Source organism: Zeugodacus cucurbitae, chromosome 4, assembly GCF_028554725.1.
Source record: "Zeugodacus cucurbitae isolate PBARC_wt_2022May chromosome 4, idZeuCucr1.2, whole genome shotgun sequence".
Taxonomy (NCBI): domain Eukaryota; kingdom Metazoa; phylum Arthropoda; class Insecta; order Diptera; family Tephritidae; genus Zeugodacus; species Zeugodacus cucurbitae.
In genome coordinates this window covers 64,767,710-64,790,706 of record NC_071669.1, presented here as the reverse complement: position 1 = coordinate 64,790,706, position 22,997 = coordinate 64,767,710, and the positions used below count along the sequence as shown (strand labels likewise).

Here is a 22,997-nt window from a genome sequence, read left to right as displayed (position 1 = left end):
GATGAAAGTTTGCAAAGGTGTTCGAGATACAATTTACTCGTGCTGGATTTTATTTTTTTTTTTTTTCAATTACAGCTATTTAAAAAAAATGTCAAGCAAATTTGAGCGAAATTCTTATTTTTTTGGAAAAATGTCTGCCAAAATTCCAAATTTAATTATTTTGTCTTTCCTTCGTTCAAGCACTAGGTTATGGTCTTACCTAAAACACTTATTTTTGTTTTTCATTTTGGATGATCCTATCAGGAGTTATACTGACAACGCGTACGCACCTTTTTCCGAGGGATCACCGGAAATTACGTCACAAAAGGGGAGTTTTAATTTATGTTTTTTGAAAATTTCTGAAATTATTCTTTAAACATGTATCCATAAGACAGAAAAAAGTTTGAATTAAATAAATAATTTTTTACATAAAAAAAAAATGTCCTTTTAACCTACCCTGTAGTCTTCATAAGATAAAACAATTCACAAAGTCACATCGTCGAGGAAACCGTGACAGATTTCTGCGATTCTTTTCTCATAAAGAGCCTTACAACCGCGTTGAAGATATGTTATAGTCTCTTTTTCTCCTACTTCTTGGCAGCTTCTGCAGTAATCATTGTAAGTTATCCTCAGTCCGCTAGTATGTCTCCCAATCAGATAGTAGTTCAGCCTTACTAGGGATCTTAGTCATTCATTAAATAGTCAGCATGGGGGGCACTTATTCCGCTCATGCCACATTTCTCTGCTTGTGGAGCAAATCAGGGCTTGTTTTCACCGAGACTCAGCTATATCTATGGCATGGCCCTCTTTATAGGCATCTATATAACTGTAAAGTCTAGCTAATTCATCTGCTTCGCAGTTCCAGGAAGTAATCTCCGCTTGGAAGACACTCCTGTGATCCGGTAGACGAATCTGGTATCAAATTTTGATTCCGAAAATACACTACCTCCCACACTTTTAGCTGATTTGAATCCGTCCGTATAGATACTTAAGGTACTGAATCTTTGTCCACCTTTCCCTTATCACATCGCTGCCCAGCGGGGAAGACTATGTTAACCCATTTTATCCCATCGTACTCGCTTGGGTATGGAAAAAACTCTTGTTTTTTTAATGGATTAAAGGTCGAATTTAGATGAACTTCTAAATAATTAAGAAAGTCCGTGAAATGTGGTAGAATTGGAAACTTGCTGAATATATGTATTAGAATGCCGCTTATCACAACTGACTAGTAGAGAAGATTATCTATGACTGAGCTTTGTTGGTGGAAAGTAGGAAAATAATTAATGAAACAAATGAAGTAAACCGGTGTTACTTTACTTTGGACGCCTAGTGACTATTTTTGGAAAAGACAGCATTAAGCGAATTCATATTTAATATATGCGAATGTTTATAACACGTGTATTCACACAATAGTGCAATATTCTTGGGATTCTTAATGAACCGGCTTTATTCGGGTAAACAAAGACATAAACTTTCTGGCGGTGTCACAAACTTGATTTCTGATAAACTAATAGATATCTATATCTTACAAGGGACGGTTATAAAAACAACACATTGCAACTCACGCATATGTCTGTATAAATTTGTATTTAGTGTTCTTATCGCGGTATGAAGCGTCTCATCATATTGCCCATAAAACTGAATATCGAAGAAACCATCGAACGCGTTAGCCGCTTCTCTGCCTCGGCGCTTTCCGTGAGTTCCTCGCCTTCATCGGGTTTGTTAGTGGACGCATTTATGATGCGTAAGAACGCTACTTCATCCACCACATCCTTTCGTTTGCTGTAGTGGACCTCGCCGTCGTCAAAATGTTCGATGTCGTTGAAGCGCTCATCATTCGCCGGATCCAAGTAGAGAAGTGAGAGGCGCGCAGCAAGCTCATCGCTAGGACGTGCATGCATTAATGTTATTGAATCTAAAATGATTTACACTCTTCTAACTAAAAGAGATACTAAAAGGCGAGATTTTTCGCTTACTTACATGCCAACAACAATAGAAACAAAATTTTAATATGATTTGACATTTTTAGAAACTCTATACCGTTATATGGGTTTTTAAGAATCACTCACTGGCGTATTGATGCGACTGACAGCCATTTTTGCTTGCTGACCAAATTTATTAACAATTGCTACGTGACAAAGTTTCATTTTTCGAAAATAACTGTAATTACGCATATAAGTATGTATGTACGGGAATGTAAATAAATATTGGCACAAGCATTTTTCCGCTTCAATACCTATCGATTCAACACGTTCCAAAATCAAAATGCATAAATATTCAGGTCATAATAAATATGTATATAATTATGCGCTTACAAGTGCTCACAACCGAGCTGATTCAACAGATTGCTCACCTTTAAAGGGACTAAAATTGAAATTAGAGAGTGGAGTTTCAAAAACTCACTAAGATTCCCTTATTAAATCATGAAATATGTATAACATTTCTCAATAGAAGATCAATCATGATCTCGTAATAGATAGCACTAGCTTCCTAAAGGGCAAGAGAGAGAGAGAGATAGAGAGAGAAGTAACTAGATCTAGAATTTAGTAAAGTCAACAAACAATCGCGACTCACGAATATCGGTCTATAAGGTCAGTAACAGACCATAACATAGTATTCTCATTTAGCCAAGTCTCTGCTCGCGAAGAATATACGAGCGTGAAGACAATGTACATATATTTGGATCGTTTTTTCCATTAGGTAAAGATAATAAATAGGTTTCAAACAAGGTGACTCTCGTGTGATTTCTTTAACCTGATGCTGGAGAAAATAATACGAGCTGCAGAGCTAAATAGATAAGGTACAATCTTCTATAAGAGTGTACAGCTACTGGCGAACGCCGATGATATCGATATCATTGGAAACAACACCGCGCCGTTAGTTCTGCTTTTTCCAGACTGGATAAGGAAGCGAAGCGTATGGGTCTGGTGGTGAACGAGGACAAGACGAAATATCTCCAGTCGTCAAACAAACAGTCAGCGCATTCGCGTCTTGGCTCCCACGTCACTGTTGACAGTCATAACTTCGAGGTCGTAGATAATTTCGTTTATCTGGGAACCAGCATTAACATTACCAACAATGTCAGCCTGGAAATCCAACGCAGAATCACTCTTGCCAACAGGTGCTACTATGGACTAAGTAGGCAATTGAAAAGTAAAGTCCTCTCTCGACGAACAAAAACCAAACTCTACAAGTCCCTCATCATTCCCGTCCTACTTTACGGTGCAGAAGCGTGGACGATGTCAACATCCGATGAGACGGCACTAGGAGTTTTCGAGAGAAAGGTTTTGCGGAAGATTTATGGTCCCTTAAGAATTGGCAACGGCGAATACCGCAGACGATGGAACGATGAGCTATATGTGTTATTCGACGACATATACATAGTCCAGCGAATAAAAAAAACAGTGGCTACGCTGGCTAGGTCATGTGGTTCGAATGGATGAAAGTGCTCCAGTTCTGAAAGTATTCGATGCAGTACCCGCTGGTGGAGGCCGAGGAAGAGGAAGACCTCCACTCCGATGGAAGGACCAGGTGGAGAGGGACCTGGCTTCGCTTTTTATAACCAATTGGCGCCAAACTGCCAGAAGGAGGTATACGTGGCGCATTGTTTTGGACTCGGCTATAACCGCGTAAGCGGTGTCTACGCCAGTCAAGAAGAAGAAGAAAGATAATAAATACAAAATTTCCGAAAAAAACATCTCATACATCATTAAGCTTAGAATGAGTATATATATAGCCTTGATGGGCCTAGGTTATGTATAACCTCTTTACACTTGTGTCAATAAAACTATTATTGTTACTGCAGATATGTACGTGTACTTTTTCATATACAGGGTGTTTCGCATAATCTTACCGTCTTCACCAGAAGCTTAATAAAGATCTCTAACAAAGACGGTCAAAATTTTTCACAATGATATTGAAATGATTTGAGAAGGCAAAAGTAACCTGAAGGACATCGAATTATATGCACGAAGTCACCACAATCTGAAACGCATCATGCTGCAACGATAATAAACATATGGAAAAATTTATGGGAATTAATACAACAAAAACAAATAACTTACATACCGATAATGTGTAGCCAAATTCTGGATAGATATTTTCATCAATATCGAGTAATTATATTACCAAAATTGGTAAAAAAAATAATTCAAAAATAATTTAAAAATAATTTAAAACTAACGGCTTTTAATTGACGACATACGGCAACACTCGAACGTTAAAAATACAATTACACCTGTACAAACATACATTCATGATAATCTATTAACAGCGCCCATCAACATTCATGATAAAGGTTTTTTGAACGCCCGTTTCTTTATTCCTATAACTATATATACACACGTTTGTATACTTCATATCGACTGTCTAAATTAATGGGTACTTATATTTCTCTTATCACTCGTTTGACAATTTCAAAATTAAACTTTTTCATATCCAAAGAATATCGTCCAACGTTCGTAGCCCTCCTCACATAAGTACGTTTCCATTGAACAGTAGTCGTTGCTGTGATCTGGGTATTCTAAAATATTTTTTAACGATTAGATATAAAAACACACACACGTATGCACAATATTAAAAACGTATCATTGAACAGCTTTTGTTTTCATTCGTCGTTATTCACTTACTCGTACCAGCCTTACAGGCTGCTATATCCAAATGGCATTTCGAGGCATATTTCCGTATACAGCCCTCATCCTCATCATAGCGACACAAAGGTATGGTATTTTCATCAATCTCACAATCACTTTCACGCCCACAATTTACTTTTACACTTGGCGGGCCTTCAACTTTATCAGGTTTTGTGTTATTCTCCGCATCAATGCTGGCACTCTCTGTATAATGCGTTAAAAAGACTTTTTTGCAGAATTTTGAAAAATATTATTAGGATATTAAATGCTCAAATATTTTTATGTATACAAAATTAACTGTAAACAATTTTACTTACATATTAGCAATAAACATAATGCGTTTTTTATGGTCACCATACTTGAAATAAAGATAATGTATATTTCTGTGCGCGGTTGAATAGGAACTGAATTCTTAAGCACTTCTTGAAGTACATACATGCCTATAATATGTTTCCATTATCAATAACACTGAAAAAAAACATATTTACTGGCTGGCAGTAAGACCTAAAACAACTGAGTTATGGTGAGTTAGTACAAAAAAGAATATTTATTTATAAACAACAACACTAGCAGTTGTAAAAATATTTTTTTATAAATATTATTTTTTTCATTTTTATTACTTTTATTAATATTTTTACAACTGCTAGTGTTGTTGTTGTTACTATTTTTATTAATATGTACAATTGATATATGCACATAAAAATTTTTAAACTAATGCGAAAGTCAGTTGTTGTTGTTATTTTTGGCTCAAATATCTTTACTTATTCAGTTACATGAATAATTTTCAACACCAATTGATTTTTTTTTTTAATTTTTTTTAATTTTATATCTAATGAATATTTTTTAATCTTTTAATTTCGGTTTATATTGTACCAAATTCTTTTTCGCTGTGGAACTTTATATATATATATTTATTTCCGCATTGTCTTATCTCAGAAAATGCTCACCGCATAGTTTACACAGAGCAAAGCGTACAAACAAACGTATGCACATGTGTAAACACCTATCTAAAACAACTACAAATAGATTATAGTTTCATACCGTTACGCTTTCAAATTAAGAGTGCTACTAAAATAGTACATAAACAGCTTAAACGGTAATTAGAAATATTTGAAAAAAATATTTAGTTACTTTACTTTATATATTTTCAGTAGAAGAATACATAATTATATTTATGTACTATAAAAAAATTCACATTTGCACTTGCTTTCCAAAACTCCAATCAGTTGTTACACATAAAGGCAGAATTTTCGCAGTATGCGTGCAGATAAACCGGGAACTCTATATAAAAAATTCAAAAATAAAAAAATATATAAAATTGTATAACTGAGTCATATACCTCTTTGATTTTGGCATTCTTCATACTTTAAATGGCATAAGGAATCGAAAGATTTAAAGCACACTAGTTCCCGATCTAATGCACATATAGCATTTGGGCTTTCAGACACACAGTCAAACACATTGCCACAATCCGCTGCTGGTACATAATCAGCAATGGCTGAATATAAATTTAATTCTTACAAGCAGTTAACTATTAATATACAAGCTTACTTACCGCTCCATGCCTGAACTTGTAGTAATATTATGAAGAAAGCTAAGCGCATATTTAACAATGAAACAGTTTAGGCGCAAGTGATGCAGAAACACTGACTCTGGAATTGAGTTTATACTAAAACAAATTGCGAACGCGAGTGGATGCTCACGAGTAGTATAACAAATTGTTAGAATTGGTTGTAATTGAACTTGTATAATAAATATATTTGAAATTTATACAACTAAACGTTCTAGACAAAAATGCAATTTTCACGTTACTGTAATAAAATTTGTTAAAATACAAACAAAATGCATGTGTCACAGCGTATATAGTTTATTGAGCTAAAGCTGTTGCGCTATTTAAAATATAAAATGAAAGTCGTAAATATTGCATGCCACTCTATCGGCAAATACATCTTAATTGGATTCACTAAATTACTAAGTTAATGTAATACGTTGAAAATTTGTGTGCACTATGTTAGTATTAACGTCGCTTCTTTTTATCCTGTTTGCGTAGTTTGTGCAATCGTCGCATATTTCCCATTTCACCGTTAAACTTATAATCCTTTTAGAAAAGTAGATAAATAACAAGTTTTGTTTTAGAATCCATTAACAATTTCAGTATGCTATAACAAACCTCATTTCCGTCTTCGCAATTGGAGCCTTCATTAGCGGCCGGTAGTAAAATCGATGAAGCAATACAGATGAGTTGAAATATTGCGCCTAGAAATAATCCGTAGCGTAGCAGCACACTGAAGAGATCTTCACTGTTGTATTTGTCCAATCTCAAACCATTTTCAAACAAGGTACCGATCATTTTGATAAATAATCAATGCAGATTTGCTTGTTTCAATGAAATGTTTACAAATTTTGTAGTTTGTTTATTTTTTTGTATACGCTATGCTTCTTCTTCTTTCTTCTATTATAAGCAAACCAGTCACAATAACGCTTGTTAACCCTTACAAAACAACAATGTTAAAGTGACAGCTACCCCAAAGTGTATATGTATGCGTTGGTGTATCAAATATGTCAAACTATCAACAGCACATTTAACGGTTATAAATTTTGAATTTATTTTTTTCTCATGCAGTAAAGATATTCATGACAATAAGTGCACTAAATTCTTATAAAAAATATAATATCCAGCTAGATATACAATATTTTAACTGTTCAGAAATAAGCAAGGTATATAAAAGCCATTAATAAAATAATTAACATAAAATATTATTTTATCAATGGCTTTAATGCTTGCTTGCTCTCTCGTATACCTACATTATTGCACTATTAAAAAACTCTACTTATTTTGTATGCTTTATGAAGCAGGCTTTTCTGCCGACGGCTCACATATCGGATGGGTACTACTCTCATAAGTAGGAATCATGTACTTTATATTGATGAATGCATTGGGCCCGCCACATGTTTCAAGCAAAGAGAGTGTATCTTCAATAACATCGCCGATGCGACGACTACGGTCAGGATCAACACCGGAACCGAGATTAACATTAATATTTTTATATAAATTGCATACGGCCAACAGCTGGCGATAATATGGTACGAGAGCTTGACCCACACAAGGTCCTAAAGTATAAGCAGTAAATATGGAAATGTAATCAAGATAACTTTTTTCACATACCAACTAAAACCATAGTTTGCAAGACCTTTAGTGCTGATATTATTATTCGTTTATCACGCGTGTTGAAAGCTCTTTTGAATGGGAGTATCAGTTTGGGCAGAACTGGCAAAATTTTATGGGGCGCTTTAAGTATTAAATCCATTGCAGCTTCCTGTGCTAGTGAACGTATGTCTATATCAATATCCGCCAGACTGGAATTATATAAATAAAGTAATTAAATAAATATCTAATAACATCTTTCAAAGAATTACCCATCGACAAATATTGGCAAATAGTAGCAGTAGTCGAGTTCCTTAGGCTCACAAAACCACTTCACAGTCCCTTGAATACCCTTTCCGCTACCTTTAATTCGCTTGGCGACCGGTATGTCACCACGTCGGAAATACATTTTGAAAAGTGTTTCCTTAACAGGACGTTTCTTGTATATATAGATTCTATGGAGGTTGAAATTACACAAACAAATTTACAAATTCCATTCGAATGGAACTCACTTTGGTGGTGGCTCAACAATTGTATTCTTCTGCAGTGCTTGATAAGTAAAGGCCGGAACGGTACGAATAGGCTTTTAGAGAAATGTTTTAAAAATATGTATATATATGTTAATATTTTTTTGTTTAGCTATACCATAATCACATACGCACCAAATTTTTCTTCTGTAGTAAATAAGTGCGACATTCCTTTCCTGTTATGTGCATTATTCGATCGTTTCCTTAGTATATTTGAGTAATAAGCTGTCCGTCGGCGATTTACACAAATTATTCTGCTATATTTTCACGCTGAAATTAAATAAAAATGCCAAAATTTTGAAAGAAAAATTTATATGCAATTGCTTCAAAATGTTCTTCAAAAATACTTTTTACTGACACTGGAAGCTTTTAAAGTTCGTTGGAATGAAAGAATCAAAACTGTAATCATACAACTTTTTATAAAAGTTTATTTACTTTTCAAATATAAATTCACAGTTTTTTAAACAAAAGAAATACAAAAATTTAGCAAAACAACAAATCACATATACAAAAATGGTAAATAAATCGGTTTAAATGACATTAGCGGAAGTGGCATCTCCCCTTTTCGCCCAAATCAGCTGACCCTTAAGAAGGTTATTTCAGGATTGGTGCTTATTAAAAATTTTACACATAAAAGAGTTTCGACCGGTATTAAGTAACATATTACTTTTTAATTAATCTTAAATATTGGTGATTAATTAAAAAACAATAATGTCAACTTTGCGAATCGGAGTTAGTCGAGGAATTGCAGCAGGCATTGGATCCCGCACTATTAAGAGCAATACGTTACCTGCATATCGATCAATTGGTGCACAGTGCAGACGTTATGCCTCACAGGTTAATCCTAAACGGAATGGTACAAGCACTTTTAAGTTGGCACTTATTGGTGCAGGTATTGGCGCCGCTTCGGGTACAGCATATTCTGTATATGGGAATTGGAAAGACAAAAGTTCGCACATGGAACACCAGCGTATTCCACCCAAAGTTCTCAAAGAACTACCAGATGTTAGAATAACAAAGCGTTACATTAACCCCAACGATAAGTCCAATTTAAACATAATACTTTTCCAATACCAAACGTGTCCATTCTGTTGTAAAGTGCGCGCTTTTCTTGATTACATGGGTATATCGTATTCTGTGGTCGAGGTTGATGCGGTATTGCGACAAGATATAAAATGGTCCGAGCAAAAGAAAGTTCCCATGATTTTGGTTCAACAAGGCGATGGACGTTACATACAAATGACGGACTCCAGTGCAATTATCTCTCTCTTGGCATCATATTTAAATGACAAGGATATTGATATAGGCGATTTAGCCAAATTTTATCCCATGATATCGTATTTCGATGACAATGACAAGAAGCGTCTGGACATAATGAATAAATATTTCCTTATGTACCAAGATAAAACACCAAAACATATAACTCAAGATATACAAGAGTGAGTACCTCTGATAATTAATGTAAAATAATACTTATTACAAACCTACATTGCAGGAATGAACGGAAATGGCGTACGTGGGCCGATTCACACCTTGTACATCTTATCTCACCCAATTGTTACCGTACTTTAGGCGAAGCACGTGAAACATTTGAGTGGTTTTCGAAGGCCGGTGAATGGGACATTTACTTCCCCAAATGGGAACGTGATTTAATGGTGAATGTGGGCGCTTTTGCTATGTGGGGTATAAGTAAAATGCTAAAACGTCGTCATGGACTATCAGACGATGTACGCTCGCATATTTATGATGCACTTGATAAGTGGACCAGAGAAGTTGAAAAGCGGCAAAAGAAATTCATGGGAGGTGACCGTCCAAATTTAGCGGATCTATCAGTTTTTGGTGTACTTAATAGCATGGAAGGTTGTGAAGCATTCGGTGACTGCATGAAAAATACAAAAATTGGTAAGACACGGAGTTTCTATAGTTGAAAAGTATAAAACTGAATGTTATTTCCAGGTGTATGGTACAATAATGTAAAGGAACTAGTCGATCGGAATCGCGGCGATTTAGTGAGACGAACAGAGTTGGTTCCGCTTACCGCTTAACGATCCAAAGAATATTTTAAACTTTATATAATATATTTATTGAAATTAACGAAGTGATTAAATATAATTTAAAAGCTTTAATAAATTATTAAATAATAATCTTTGTATTATTTCTATTTCATATATATATGTAGATACTAAAGTAGAACATATCATATGAATGTGAAGTAATTTTGATCATTCGTATTAAAAACTGTAAATATATACATTTAAGTATATTAAAATCAATATTGTTTTTAAGAAATGACAATTTGTTTAAAAATAATTTTATTTAAACATTTCAAAAACAAATATTTCGTTTTTGTGGCAACACCATGTTCTCTGAATGGCAGCACTTTTCTAAGCTGTCAAACAAAATATTAAATGTCATTCAATAGACAACGCAAGGAATAATTTCTGCAAATCACTTTTCCGAATTAATATTTTAATAATTTAGCTGGCAAAATCTTAAATTTAACTAAAAATGCATAAAATACAATCGTTTCCTGAGTACCAAGTACCCGGTGCACAGCATCAAGATTTCTCACCTTACGAATCAAATGGAGGGTAAGTATTTAGAAAATCTCGTATGCACAAATTACTAAGTGAAGTTATTTACAGATCTATTGTGGCTATTGCCGGTGAAGATTATGTCGTGATCGCTGCAGATACACGTTTGAGCAGTGGCTATACTATTCACACGCGCAAACAAAGTAAACTCTTCCAATTGTCGGAGAAAACTGTGCTGGGTTCAACCGGCTGTTGGTGCGATACATTAGCGCTTACAAGTTTGATCAATGCGCGCATGCAAATGTATGAACATCTACATTTGAAGACGATGTCAACCGAAGCAGTAGCACAAATGTTGTCGATTCTCATGTACAATCGTCGCTTTTTCCCCTACTACGTTTCAAATGTGTTGGCCGGCCTTGACTCCGAAGGAAAAGGTGTTGTCTATTCATACGATCCAATTGGCCACTGCGAACGTACCACATATCGTGCTGGTGGTTCAGCCGGTACACTACTCCAGCCAGTATTGGACAATCAAATTGGTGGCAAAGATAAAGACGTGAAAAACAAACCCAAAGTATCATTGGAGAAGGCAAAGGAAGTAGCTAAAGATGCATTCATTTCAGCAGCGGAACGTGATATATACACTGGTGATTCAGTTATACTGAAAGTCATCACGAAGGATGGCATCACTGAGGAAGAGGTGCAATTGCGCAAAGATTAAATTGTAAACAATATAATTCTTATTTTTCTTAAAACATAAAAATAAATTTCGAATTTGAAAATATATATGTATCATTGTCCTATACTTTAGGCCTATAGTTTTGTATATGGTTTATGATATTGTTGCATCTCTGTGCTAGTTCGTAACCATTGCGAATAGTATTTAATGTAGACTCGCATTTTTTCTATATTTTATGTTTTGTTTTGCTTTAATCAATATTTATCAAAAACAATTTGGAGATAAAAGTGAATCATTTTCCGTCGTTTGCATACATATGTATGTATGTGTATGTTTGCTCAAATATAAAAGTGACATTTGTATGTAGCTGATGTGTACTCCCAGTGTAATGGTCACGTTTTAACTACAATCGGTTTGGTCAATGCTATTCTTTATCACTATTTTAAATATATTACGTGATTGCATATAAATAGTTGGGCAAACACAAAAGTAAATTAATAAAAATATGGCAAAACAGTTTTAGGTTTTCTGCTAATCGCACATTTTATTTATGTTTTTTTTTTGTTTAGTTTTTCATTCAAATTTTAGGCATAATTATATAAATAATTTTTTTCTTGTTTTATAATATTTTAATAGTAATAGTATATGCATGTAAGGTTGTAATTATTATATACTATATTCATTTATGTATGCTTAGGTGTATGTACGTTGTATATTTGCATGCGTATGTGTCGTGTATTTATTATTATTATTTATTTATATTTTTTTTTTTGCTTTAATATTCATTTGATTATGTTATTTGTGGGAGGGGCAAAATCGACATGCTGCAATCATGCCTAACATTCGCTCTCCGTATTTACCTGCCCTGCTATCCTAGTATTTTACTCGAATCGTAAAAAGAAAGCAATTATATAACTTTTTCGCAGTTTATAACTAGTTTTATTTGAATTGCATTCCTAAACATAGTAAAATGAACAAACATACAAAATAACGACAAAGAACAAAAACAAAAGTGTCAATCGTAAGCCGCATTATAAAGTTGCCTTCACATATTTATATGTATGTAAGTCGTATTATGTTTTATGTTTCTTTTATTTTATTATTATCCTATTTAATAATTTGATTTTATTTAGTCTGTTTTTGTCCTCGATTTATATTTCAATCAAGCCCAAAGTTTTATACTTAGAAGCTATCGCCTTTTCATTCTACACTCAACTTGTTTCAAAGCAGTTGACTATTATGCCAAAATTTTCTAAATGCAAGACAGTAACGCGTTCGTAACAGCGTGTTCATATATCTTATCTTAGAAATTTTGGTTTCCACCCATAACACATACCAAGTATTAATCTATAGTTCCGAAATGCAACAGCTAGTTGGGCTATTGCTTTAGCTTTTGACGTTAGTTGTTAATGAATTTCATTAAATAAAAAGTTTATAAAAATATTTGCAAATTTACTGTAATAAAGTTCCATATTCATTTCATTCTTTTAAACTTCTTTCTATTTGTGTTGTTTCGAAAACGATTTCGGTTTTGACTATATTACTTTTTCTTTAAATTAAAACGCACACTGCTAGTACACAATTACTGCTGCTATGCAATCGATCTTGAATTGTTTAAATTTCACACAAGCCGACTGCATATAAGCCATCTACCACAGTAGTTTTATTGCACGTACTGATCCGGATTTAAAACTGGCTATCAGGACCTGCTGAGGCCTTAAATTGGCAGAACGGATGGAGTTGGTAGCACCGATAATGACGGTAAAGGTGATAGTAGCTTTGGGTTTGCTGAAGATGTTGGAAATTGTGTTGTAAATGTTTTACTTGTTGCTGTACATATTGGTTGGCGATTCGTCTACATTGGCTGCTATGCTACTAAGCCTCAGGCAGCGGCTTAAGCTCCTTTATCTGTTTAATCAGATATGCTTTTTCATCGTTAAACTGCTCATCCTCTGAACGATCCGTATGGAAATTGGTTAAAAAGTCAACCAATTTTGATTGGTTGCGTAGCAAGATATCTAATATAGGTTTCGGCTTATTTGGGTTTGCTACAAACACCTTAAAGACGTGGAAGGCCTCGAATTGTATATTACGGGACTTTTCTTTCAACATATTCATCATAAGTTTCAGATTTTCCGGCTCCGAAATGTAACGTGTCATCACGGTGAAATTGTGCCGATCAAGTAATAGTTCACCTAATAACTTCAGACTTTGTCGTCTGGTGACGTAGTTCTCCGAATTTAACAATCTTTGATAATGTTGCGTAAAGAACCTATCGTAATTGGCCTCGAGGAATTCAGCACACAGTAACTTGTGACGTGTCAGCAATTCCTTGAAAGTGGAGAATGCATCTGACGCGATATCGAAGGTCGACACCTCTACATAGCGGAAGAACTTGAAAAACTCATCGGCGTGCAGCATTATTTTTGCAAGTGCCTCATATCGTGCACACTCACGCAGCATTGTGCCAGAATTCAATGCAATCTCTGGGTGCGCATCCTCGTAACCGGCCATTAACGTGAATAGTATTTCTGGCTTAGTACAAATGTACTCCACTGTGGGTGAACGTGTGCCAATTTGTCGTCGCAGCACATTATTGAATATCAGCGCTACATGTTTCTTGCCTTCAAAGTCGATACGATGCAGATTCTGTATTAACAGCAACAATAAATTACTATTATACAATTCCTGCGATAGCTGGGCGACCACATAATCCGCTGGTGGCTCCGAATCACTGCTACCGTAAAGCATATTCTTAATGGAGACAAGATTTTTGCTCACATCCTCTTGTGCCTTTTCTGCTTTGCGATCACCACCCGTTTCGAGTGCATTGATTGCTTCCTTAAGCGACCGCACCAATTCGGCGGGGGTCTTTTGTGATTTTCCAAACAAGGGCATTACGTTGGCACTTTACTATAGTTTACACCCGGTTTACCGCACACCTATTTCTTACTCTCGTATACTGTCGCACCAGACTGCTTGAATGTGATGTTAACCTTCGTTTTACGCACAAACTTTATTTGACTATATGACTGACTATCAATCTGCACTGCGGTTTTACTATCGCTGGCACACTGTTCCTGCGGTCGATGTGTCTTTTCGCTGTTGCTGTTCTTGTTGTTGTTGTTGTTGTAGTCGGCTCGTTGCGTTCCGCGACTAATTGCTATTCGCTGCACCACTGCCGGAATAATCGTATATAATTCTTGGCAAGTTGTTTGTGTTATTAGATTTGTTTTTTAGCAATGCAACTTTAATGGTTTTACTCTCCGTTCGTAATGTTTATCGGTTTAAACAGTTTTTTATTCTGTTAATTTTCAACTTTTGTCGTTCTTGGGTGTAGTTGAATAAAAGGAAAGTTTTCGTTTTTACTTTTCTTTTGACTTTTCTCTTTGGCCGTCCTTTTTAGGTATGTCGAATGCTGCCAGCCCGGCGTACATTTAGAAATGTCAAAACGTTCTTGACAGCGTGCTGCCATTTTGTTGTATGAGTCATGACGAAACGGAAATAAAAGTAAAATGTGAAGTGAACATAATTGGGCGGAAATTCAACAATAAAGCAGTTAAAGAACCAGCGGGGCTTAAAAATGTTTGGCAATGTAATTTGTAAATCGATGTTTTGTGTTTTTTTTTAAGAATATGAAACTCTTCACTTGATGAATTCATAATGCTCTAAAATGGTAGGGTGTCAGCCTTAAGGAACATGCAGGCTCTTATAAGTCTTGATTACATCTTATCATGTAGATCCCTTCATCGTCTTGCTTCACCCTTTACTCAACCAGAACGGATCTTTGCTATATATTACACCTTTTTAAATCAATAAAACACCTTGTGCATTTATTTTGGTATGTATGACAAAATTATTTCTTTTTTGTTTTATTTTACTGAACTTTTTAAATTATATTCATTGTCATGATCATTATAACATATACATAATACGATAAAATATGGTTTATACTTTATTTTAGTTAATTATATTATTATTTCCAATAATGTAGAGAAATATTGCGAAACATTTGTTTTTTTTTTCAATATGTATATGTATAGATAAGTTTTTGTGTAAATGTATTTATGTATGTATGTTTATATGCATATGAATGTAATTATAGTTGCTTATATATGCGCATAAATTATTTTTCCATTCTATCATAGTTTTATAATATTTTTGCGTATAATTATTAGATATCAATGAGATGTGTTTTTGTTTTGTTTTTTGTTTTTCTCATATGAGTTTAAGTTTAATATGTATATATAGCTAAATACCACTAGTATATTTATAATTAAAATAAATGTTTCCATTACTAATTTACCACATATAAATGTATTTGGTATTACACATTATGATTATAAAATGATTTTTTGGAAAACGTATTCGTCATTTTTTGTTTTTATTATTTTTGCAATTATGTATGTGTATACATATATGTATATATATATATATTAAATTTGATTTGAGCATTGCGTATCTGGTTAGTACATATACACATGAACATGTTGATTTCTAAGAATTCGTACATATTTCTGAACCGCAGAGCAAGAGCAAGCAAACAGTTAATTATCATGCAATACATTTTGTTTACTATATATTTCATAACATATTTTCTTTTTGTTTTTGATTTTTTAATAATATATTTCCAAAGATTATATTTAGTTATATATTTGTAAGTGTTAGTTCGTTTATTAATTTTTAATGTTTTTTAAAATACTTTTTTGGTTTTTTGCATTAGTAGTTGTTTCAGCAGACTTTACGCAATCATTTCAATTTCATTTGCTTATAATTTGCATGTTCAATTGTTTGAAATCATTTGAAATTTTAACAAATTTGGCTTGAAATTTAAAAAACAAAAATAAATAAGTTTTCGCTTTATCATTCATTTATCATTTCAATTTCTCCATTTCGTTTATTTTCTTTATAAATGTAGAAAAATATATGCATATAAAATCGAAAATGGAGCGCAGCAAACTCATACATATCAACTGAATGCATTTTAGCTTTGATTATTTCAGTGTTTTCTCTTCGCATAAGTTTCTATATTTGAAATAACTTCATGCGCTCATACTACTTATCATGGTATGCTTCTCTAAATGATTAAACTTCAACTAAGCGTACTTGACTACTTACAACTTCTGACTATGTATTTGTCTCAAGCTTAACGTTTTAAATATAGTACGCACACATGCGCACAAATGTGGTTACATAGAACTATTTATAAATATCTTTGGGTATGTCATTTTCTCATTTATTCCAATTTACTTACAGAAAATGCCTAAAATTAGCAAAATGTATTTCTAAAAATTGGCATATTGTGAGAGCAGTGTGTGTGAAATTAAATAAATCTAAATTTTAGCAGAAATTAATTACTTATGAATATTGTAATAAACAATAAGTGTGATTCTCGCGAATGAATTACATTTTTTTAAAGAAATCTTTCGAACAAAAAATGTTATCCAATTGTCTTTTAGGTATATAAAATATGGTAAATAAAATATGTTAAAAGTATAGGAATACCGCTAAAGGTAGATTGGTGCTTTAATGGTTACTTAAATATCAATCAAGGTATGATCTCCATAACCGAGTCTGAATATATTTATAACAAGCATTTTCTATTATATTTCTTTACCTTCCTTGGGAGGTTTTTTCATATATTGATATTATTATCATAAAATTTTCATTTTAGTTAATAATAATAAAGAAATATGCATGCTCAGGTTAATTAAAATGCCATTTCGGTTTTTAATAAAACCATAGCCAAAGCTAATTAGAAATTTGGGCATGTTTGCTAGCGGATAATGCAAAAACTGGTATCAAAAGAATTAGTGCAAATAAAAAAAGAAAGTTATTCGAATGCTTTTATCTTGAAGAGCTAAATTTGTTAAAAAAAATTTAATATACAAAAGTCGAGAAATTTAATTAATTTCGACTGTCATCACTATCATTTGCAATTACATCCAAAGCGCTTAAATATAAAAAATGATATATTAACAATTGTTGGTATTAACTAAAGGTTGAAAAATATTTCTATTGACAAAAAAAATAATTACTATAGTTATATTGAAAACTTAAAACAGCTTTTGACCGAAATCATTTTTATTTTTAATGATTTTATTTATATTTTACATATTTTTAGTTAGAATATTGCGGATAAAAGAAGTGTTTAAAATTTGTGTATAATTAAAAAGTTATTATGAATCTTATGAACTTCTGCTAAAAGAGTTGAGAACAAGACCTAGACAATTAAAATTTGTAAGTATACCAAAGTGCTCAAAAATAATTTATTTTTTTCAACTGAAGATTGTGCTAATAATTTAGTAAATGTCATAAAAACTAAAAATAAAAAATATTTTATTAGAGAAAAGTTTGGTAAGAATTCTACAACACTTCCCTTAAAAAATTTTAAAAGACTTAAATTGGTTAATTCCAACAATGATTAAATTTTTATGGGATATTGTGCCAAATTTGTTTAAATGTATCACAGACCAACGAAATTTTATATTTTAACTAATGAAAATGTGGGAAGTGTTTGGATGATAGACGAAAATTTGACTTAATATTGATGTATGGTTAATTGAAAATGTGACAAGCCTTAATTAAAAGCAGCTGGAAAAGTTGAAAAATTTGTTGCAGCAGAATTTATAATATTTTAGTATTTAAACATGTTTTGCTTATTCTCAAAAATTTACATTTTTAAATATTTATAAAGTTGTTGGAACAATCAAAACTTCCACAGCAACAAAGCTATGCCTTTATTATTTCTTTTGCTTGCTTTTAAATTTTTTTTTGGCACTTGAATGTGTTCAAAATTGTTATGTAAGCATACAAGAGTTCCACAAATACTTGAATACATGTAGCCGTTTTAGTACAATAAACGCATTTTTTGATTATTTTCTATCGTATTTTGCTTTCTCTACCAGCTATATTCTTGTTGTAGCAGTTTAAAAACACCGTTGTAGCGCTAAAAAATGACACATACGTCTGCATTTATATTTTTTTTACATAATTCCAAATCGCTTTCATTAAATTCTTTATACAGTGCTACTTATGAATAACTAAATTATGTATTGTAATTGCTAAAATATGGAAACAGTTGTTGTTTTTGTTTTTTATTAAATATTTATATATATGTATATGGAATTAAAATATAATTAATCATGTTGTTAGTGGCATACCTACCAAATAAGTCTTAATAAATGAGTACTTAATGCAAGTCTTTATCAGTTTGCCATAATTGCAGCGCTTGCTTGCTTGAATAACTGTTATAACGCTAGTAACTAGTACAAGTAGTTTAAAATGTCTTGATTTCATTTTGGAGTAAGTCTCTACAACTAACAGCAATTTTAATTGGATTCTTCATGTATGACTAGATTTTGTATTTTCTTGTTTTTGTTGTTTTTGTTTTTATATAAATATATACAGGGTTTACGCATGAACAATATATAAGCTGTAAGCAGTTGAAACGGTATTTTGTATTACAAAATAAATTAAATTTTACGCATAATTATGTTAGGATTTAGAACCCTGTACTTCGATTATTGAAGTTAAGTAGTCATAATTGTTTTTGTTTTTTTGGTTAATAATGAATGCCTAGTACTGCTGCATAAAAATATACTTTTTTTTGTTTATATATGTATGTATGTATGTATGTGTGTGTGTTTTTTAGGTTAATTTGTTTCAATAATTAAATGAAAATTTGCATTTTTTTTCGTTTTTTGTTTGTGGCATGAACTCATAAACGTCTACTGCTCTAGCAACAAATTTATGAATTCAACACGCATATTCAAATCCCACAGTTACTACGTCACACACATGATATGCTTCTACCATACACTCAAGCAGGAAACTAAAGCCTTGAATTTCAGAACATCCCTCTTCTTCACACACGACAACGTCCAACAAGCGACCGCAGTCTTTGCGGCTGCTGCTACATACTTTCATTTGCGTTTAATGAAATTTCCCTCGGCGTCTAGCCAACTACGCCATGGCGTTGGCAACTGCTCCATGTTCGCGGCGCCAACATTGCAACTGTAAGCGCTGTGCACCCCCGACCGTGTTTCCCGCTTTAATAATATTTACCTATGCAAGGCATTTGTTAGCTGCTTCAATGATTGACCCACCTCGCTGACCAGCCGCTCGTTGTCCTGCACATTCTTGCTGCCGGCGGTGCGCAGACTCTGCGATTGCGTTTCGACGCGTGTCACCAACTCGCGAAAATGGAATTTCGAATGCGGCGGCATTGTTTCGTTGTCGGCGAAGACCACGCAATTGTTTTGCAGTATGTTGAGTTTGTCGCTCAGCTGTAGCCACTGTGAGGCCGAGATCGAGTTGACGGGATGCTGATGCAGCGAAGTCTCGAGCAGCGCGACGAGCTCCAGTATGCTCTCGCGTGTGATTTGTGTGGAACTTTGTAGTGCGCTGCCGAGTGGTGTGTTTATGTTGCCATCCAAGGCGCTGGCGGCGATCTTCTGTGAGATGGGCGTGGCGTAGATGGTCAGTTTGGTGGGTTTCAGCGGTACGGCGGGTTTATTTGTGGTGGCTATGTTGTTTGTTGTGTTATTCGCAGCTGTGGCAGCCGCATTTGTAGTGATAGTCGATGTGGTGAGTTTGTTGTTTGGTTGCATTAGATTACCGCCGCTATTTGTGGCGCTGCTGTGCTCCACAAAGAGTGATTGGCTCATTGCGGCGATTTCGTTGTTAGTCGTTGTGTTTGTTCCGGTTGTTGTGTTAGCGGTGGAGGAGTTGTTCGAGCCTTGCTCACCATACTGATGGCTACCATCTGTGAATAGTTGAGTTGAAAGAGAGGTTGTTAGTTGGGATTTCGTGCAATGGGAATTGTTGAAAATGGAATTTTGATTGTGATTCTGAGTTTGATTATTGGTGCTGTTGGTAGTAGGGGGCGGTGGTGGTGGTGCAGCTGGTGGCGGCTTTGTTGCCATGGAATTGGTGGCATTCATGGCATTGGTACGTGGTGAGATTTGCGTGCTAAGTGGTGGAAAACGATTCGAATTGGTTGTGGGCGTGGTTGCAGCATTCGAGATGGGCTTCAAATTGAATTTTGGTGAAAGTTGATTGGTGCTCGTTGTGCTGGTGGTGTTGGTATTGTTGGCATTAGTGCCAGTGCTGCCACTATTTGTGGTGCAGTTCGCCTGTGTCTGGGTGCTTGCATAATCGGCGCCACTGCCCGGTTGCTCCCACAATTTCTTCAAACTATTTATACTACCTGTGCTACGACGTTTGCCAGCATCGCTTTCGTTGGCGACCGCCGGTGTATCTGCCGAATCATTGGTGTTTGACGTGTTGTTGCAATTTATATTTGAATTTGCATTGGCATTCGCATTATGCTGAGTATTACCATTGGTGTTTGCAGTTGAGTTAGTGTTTGTATTGTTGGTGGTATTTATGGTATTGCCGTTATTGCTATTGGTCATATCGTGTTTTGCATTTTCAGTCTTTTGTTGTGTGGATGTTAACGTGCCCATTGATGGCGCCGTTGTCATTGTTGTGGTGAATTTCTTGTCACCCTTGCGGCCCAGCGTGCCACCCGTAGAGATCACAGTTTGTCCCTTTTGTAGTATACTTTTAGGCGCCTCATCTGTGCCCACGTCTTTTTTATCTTTGGGCTCCTTCTCCACTTTTCGCAAATGCGCCTTAAAGTCGATGATCGTCGTTTGATTTTCGGTCTTTTGTGTGGGTGTTGGTAATTTTTTTGGTTCAACTTTCTTTAGCTGTGCCTTAAACGAGTTTGTATTGCCATTTTCTTGAGAACCGCCTGAATCACCGTTACTGCCGCCGCTTTGCGCTTTCGGCGGTTGCGGTGGTGTTGATTTTTGTTTTGTCAAATTCATTTCGGCCAATTCGGTGAATAGCAAAGACACCGGATCCACACCACTGCCTGCTGGCGCTGTTGGTATGGTGCTGCCATTTTGCATGTTCGCATTATTAGCGGAGTTCTCTTTGGAACGGTCTTTTATTTCTGCCATTAGTTTCTCCTTCATATTGAGTTCCTGCACATTGCCACCAGCGTTTGTATTATTTGCGTTTGCAACCTCGGGCGGCGAACCCAATGAACTGCACGAGTCTGTCGAGGGCTCACGCTTACGCAACGACACACCGAAACGTGTGCTGGCTTCCTCAACACTGGGTGCCGTGTTCGAGACATCATTACTACTGCTATTCGGTAAGGGATATTGTGTTGCAGTTATACTTGCCGATTGTAATTCTTCCAACACATCGGGTGCCGGTGCTGGTGGTGGTGGCGGTGGTGGTGTCTCGAACTCCTCGGGTGGTGGTGGCAAATCCAACGGTGGTGGTGGAAACTCCAAATTGGCTAAAGCCGGCTGCTGACCACGTTTTGGTGAATTACTTGAGGTTGTACCACGAAATGAGGAAAATGTCATCATGGTGCCATCTGCGGCGGTACGATGACGCTGTAATTTATTCAAACTCGCCGAAGCGCTATTCTGCATGGTAACACCACTCGACGAATTGCTGCGTATCATTTGCTGTGGTGGTGTCGGTATGTTGCCACAATTGCCAGTGGGTGTCACATTGGCAACCGACTTCATTGGTGGCGGCAACGGCAACACATGTGCCGGTGGCAGTTGCTGACGTATTGCTGCCGCATGCCCGCCATGACCATTTGTGGTACCGCTAACCGGCGCAACTGTTGCCAGATGTGTGCTAATACTGTGTTGTGGTGGCGTATGTGGATCTTCGAGACTATTCAAATATGCGCCTATGCGTTGCACTTTCGGCAAAGTGCCATAACGATTGACGACGCACTTCACATTATTCACCTCCAATGCACCGACAGTCACATGATGTGACGTACAACCGCCAGCGCTATTATCACGTGGTGCATGATGTTGTTGCTGCTGGTGTTGAGATCGTTTACTTTGACGTGTTTCGAGACCACGATTACCCATAACGGGTGTTGGACGCTTGAATGAGCTATGTTGCTGAGCCGATCGTGGTCCAATGCCACCGCTATGCAGCGTATGCTGTACCTTATTCTGGCTGGTGGGTATATTTTGACACTCCAAGCTATCGCCAGTCGCATCTGTGTCGGGATCACCGGTTGTATTGTCATTTTCGGAATCATAACGTTGTGTCAGACTATTCATATCGCGTGTGAGACCTATTTGTGTTGGTAGAAAATAAGAAAATCGAAAAAAAACAAAGTTATTAGTTAGTAAGTGTGTGACAGGCTGCTGTGTTTTTTATGCTTATAATAGGTATATGCAGAGAGTAGAGCAATGCGTAGTTAGGTGGATGCGTTGTTTTTTTTTTGGGGGGGGCGACATTAGCATTAAGTTTGGATGGAGGTCCAGCAACCAGGCAGTAAGATTATTCAAATCGAAATGAATGTGGTAGGCATAAAGCATAAAATTAATTCAAGTTAGTTTGTAAAATATATTGAAGTATATGCTTTTATACAGGGTGAGCTGGAAAGCAAGGAAAATAGCTTTGACACTCACTTCAAGCAGCACGGTCGTCGGGGTTCATTCC

The 22,997-nt window shown here is 35.2% G+C and overlaps 9 protein-coding genes across 12 annotated transcripts in view; 2 read left to right on the top strand and 7 right to left on the bottom strand.

The window, feature by feature from the left end:
* Nucleotides 1-1,397: 1,397 nt before the first annotated feature.
* On the bottom strand, nt 1,398-2,115 carry LOC105211155 (uncharacterized). Its single transcript, XM_011182487.3, has 2 exons — nt 1,960-2,115; nt 1,398-1,894 (listed from the first exon to the last, which is right to left on the bottom strand). The coding sequence occupies exons 1-2, from the start codon at nt 2,000-2,002 to the stop codon at nt 1,578-1,580; spliced, it is 360 nt and encodes a 119-aa protein (XP_011180789.1). The 5' UTR covers nt 2,003-2,115; the 3' UTR covers nt 1,398-1,577.
* A 2,024-nt stretch (nt 2,116-4,139) lies between these two features.
* Nucleotides 4,140-5,068, bottom strand: LOC105211153 (uncharacterized). The gene is made up of 3 exons (XM_011182486.3): nt 4,928-5,068; nt 4,608-4,835; nt 4,140-4,501 (listed from the first exon to the last, which is right to left on the bottom strand). The coding sequence occupies exons 1-3, from the start codon at nt 5,046-5,048 to the stop codon at nt 4,401-4,403; spliced, it is 450 nt and encodes a 149-aa protein (XP_011180788.2). The 5' UTR covers nt 5,049-5,068; the 3' UTR covers nt 4,140-4,400.
* Nucleotides 5,069-5,469: 401 nt separating this feature from the next.
* Nucleotides 5,470-6,363, bottom strand: LOC105211152 (uncharacterized). Its single transcript, XM_011182484.3, has 3 exons — nt 6,166-6,363; nt 5,950-6,108; nt 5,470-5,891 (listed from the first exon to the last, which is right to left on the bottom strand). Exons 1-3 carry the CDS (start codon nt 6,212-6,214, stop codon nt 5,833-5,835), a joined length of 267 nt encoding a protein of 88 aa, XP_011180786.1. The 5' UTR covers nt 6,215-6,363; the 3' UTR covers nt 5,470-5,832.
* Nucleotides 6,364-6,457: 94 nt separating this feature from the next.
* LOC114803496 (protein anon-73B1) lies at nt 6,458-7,083 on the bottom strand. Its single transcript, XM_029039564.2, has 2 exons — nt 6,781-7,083; nt 6,458-6,708 (listed from the first exon to the last, which is right to left on the bottom strand). Exons 1-2 carry the CDS (start codon nt 6,958-6,960, stop codon nt 6,628-6,630), a joined length of 261 nt encoding a protein of 86 aa, XP_028895397.1. The 5' UTR covers nt 6,961-7,083; the 3' UTR covers nt 6,458-6,627.
* Nucleotides 7,084-7,237: 154 nt separating this feature from the next.
* Nucleotides 7,238-8,769, bottom strand: LOC105211151 (parkin coregulated gene protein homolog). 2 transcript variants are annotated; one of them, XM_011182483.3, is made up of 6 exons: nt 8,630-8,769; nt 8,418-8,552; nt 8,268-8,338; nt 8,028-8,210; nt 7,777-7,967; nt 7,238-7,721 (listed from the first exon to the last, which is right to left on the bottom strand). In XM_011182483.3, the coding sequence occupies exons 2-6, from the start codon at nt 8,469-8,471 to the stop codon at nt 7,456-7,458; spliced, it is 765 nt and encodes a 254-aa protein (XP_011180785.1). In that variant the 5' UTR covers nt 8,472-8,552; nt 8,630-8,769; the 3' UTR covers nt 7,238-7,455. The 2 variants fall into 2 exon arrangements, with proteins under 2 accessions (XP_011180785.1, XP_054085160.1); XM_054229185.1 differs by having other exon boundaries at nt 8,641-8,659.
* Nucleotides 8,770-8,823: 54 nt separating this feature from the next.
* Nucleotides 8,824-10,426, top strand: LOC105211150 (prostaglandin E synthase 2). The gene is made up of 3 exons (XM_011182480.3): nt 8,824-9,721; nt 9,778-10,184; nt 10,239-10,426. Exons 1-3 carry the CDS (start codon nt 8,994-8,996, stop codon nt 10,325-10,327), a joined length of 1,224 nt encoding a protein of 407 aa, XP_011180782.1. The 5' UTR covers nt 8,824-8,993; the 3' UTR covers nt 10,328-10,426.
* Nucleotides 10,427-10,674: 248 nt separating this feature from the next.
* Nucleotides 10,675-11,605, top strand: LOC105211149 (proteasome subunit beta type-1). The gene is made up of 2 exons (XM_011182479.3): nt 10,675-10,873; nt 10,928-11,605. Exons 1-2 carry the CDS (start codon nt 10,791-10,793, stop codon nt 11,538-11,540), a joined length of 696 nt encoding a protein of 231 aa, XP_011180781.1. The 5' UTR covers nt 10,675-10,790; the 3' UTR covers nt 11,541-11,605.
* Nucleotides 11,606-12,405: 800 nt separating this feature from the next.
* LOC105211148 (protein Mo25) lies at nt 12,406-14,877 on the bottom strand. Its single transcript, XM_011182478.3, has one exon. It carries the CDS (start codon nt 14,394-14,396, stop codon nt 13,374-13,376), a length of 1,023 nt encoding a protein of 340 aa, XP_011180780.1. The 5' UTR covers nt 14,397-14,877; the 3' UTR covers nt 12,406-13,373.
* The window catches only part of LOC105211147 (tyrosine-protein kinase Abl), a 79,537-nt gene continuing 71,161 nt past the window's right edge, over nt 14,622-22,997 (bottom strand). For all 3 annotated transcript variants that reach the window (XM_011182473.3, XM_011182475.3, XM_011182477.3), the window contains one exon: nt 14,622-22,626. In XM_011182473.3, coding sequence (XP_011180775.1) covers nt 19,562-22,626 — 3,065 coding nt within the window. In that variant the 3' untranslated portion in view covers nt 14,622-19,561. The remainder of the gene's footprint in view (nt 22,627-22,997) is intronic.

Coding starts and splice junctions, on each gene's coding strand:
- LOC105211155 (XM_011182487.3), bottom strand. CDS start 2,002: ATGTCAAATCATATTAAAATTTTGTTTCTATTGTTGTTGGCAT. Junction 1,895..1,959: donor GTTTCTATTGTTGTTGGCAT/GTAAGTAAGCGA, acceptor AAATCATTTTAG/ATTCAATAACATTAATGCAT.
- LOC105211153 (XM_011182486.3), bottom strand. CDS start 5,048: ATGTATGTACTTCAAGAAGTGCTTAAGAATTCAGTTCCTATTCAACCG. Junction 4,836..4,927: donor ATTATGTTTATTGCTAATAT/GTAAGTAAAATT, acceptor TCTGCAAAAAAG/TCTTTTTAACGCATTATACA. Junction 4,502..4,607: donor AGCCTGTAAGGCTGGTACGA/GTAAGTGAATAA, acceptor AAAATATTTTAG/AATACCCAGATCACAGCAAC.
- LOC105211152 (XM_011182484.3), bottom strand. CDS start 6,214: ATGCGCTTAGCTTTCTTCATAATATTACTACAAGTTCAGGCATGGAGC. Junction 6,109..6,165: donor ACAAGTTCAGGCATGGAGCG/GTAAGTAAGCTT, acceptor ATTTATATTCAG/CCATTGCTGATTATGTACCA. Junction 5,892..5,949: donor AGAATGCCAAAATCAAAGAG/GTATATGACTCA, acceptor TTTTTTATATAG/AGTTCCCGGTTTATCTGCAC.
- LOC114803496 (XM_029039564.2), bottom strand. CDS start 6,960: ATGATCGGTACCTTGTTTGAAAATGGTTTGAGATTGGACAAATACAAC. Junction 6,709..6,780: donor ATTGCGAAGACGGAAATGAG/GTTTGTTATAGC, acceptor CTTTTCTAAAAG/GATTATAAGTTTAACGGTGA.
- LOC105211151 (XM_011182483.3), bottom strand. CDS start 8,471: ATGCACATAACAGGAAAGGAATGTCGCACTTATTTACTACAGAAGAAA. Junction 8,339..8,417: donor TACTACAGAAGAAAAATTTG/GTGCGTATGTGA, acceptor TTTCTCTAAAAG/CCTATTCGTACCGTTCCGGC. Junction 7,968..8,027: donor TTGCCAATATTTGTCGATGG/GTAATTCTTTGA, acceptor ATATAATTCCAG/TCTGGCGGATATTGATATAG.
- LOC105211150 (XM_011182480.3), top strand. CDS start 8,994: ATGTCAACTTTGCGAATCGGAGTTAGTCGAGGAATTGCAGCAGGCATT. Junction 9,722..9,777: donor ATAACTCAAGATATACAAGA/GTGAGTACCTCT, acceptor CCTACATTGCAG/GAATGAACGGAAATGGCGTA. Junction 10,185..10,238: donor CATGAAAAATACAAAAATTG/GTAAGACACGGA, acceptor TGTTATTTCCAG/GTGTATGGTACAATAATGTA.
- LOC105211149 (XM_011182479.3), top strand. CDS start 10,791: ATGCATAAAATACAATCGTTTCCTGAGTACCAAGTACCCGGTGCACAG. Junction 10,874..10,927: donor CCTTACGAATCAAATGGAGG/GTAAGTATTTAG, acceptor AGTTATTTACAG/ATCTATTGTGGCTATTGCCG.
- LOC105211148 (XM_011182478.3), bottom strand. CDS start 14,396: ATGCCCTTGTTTGGAAAATCACAAAAGACCCCCGCCGAATTGGTGCGG.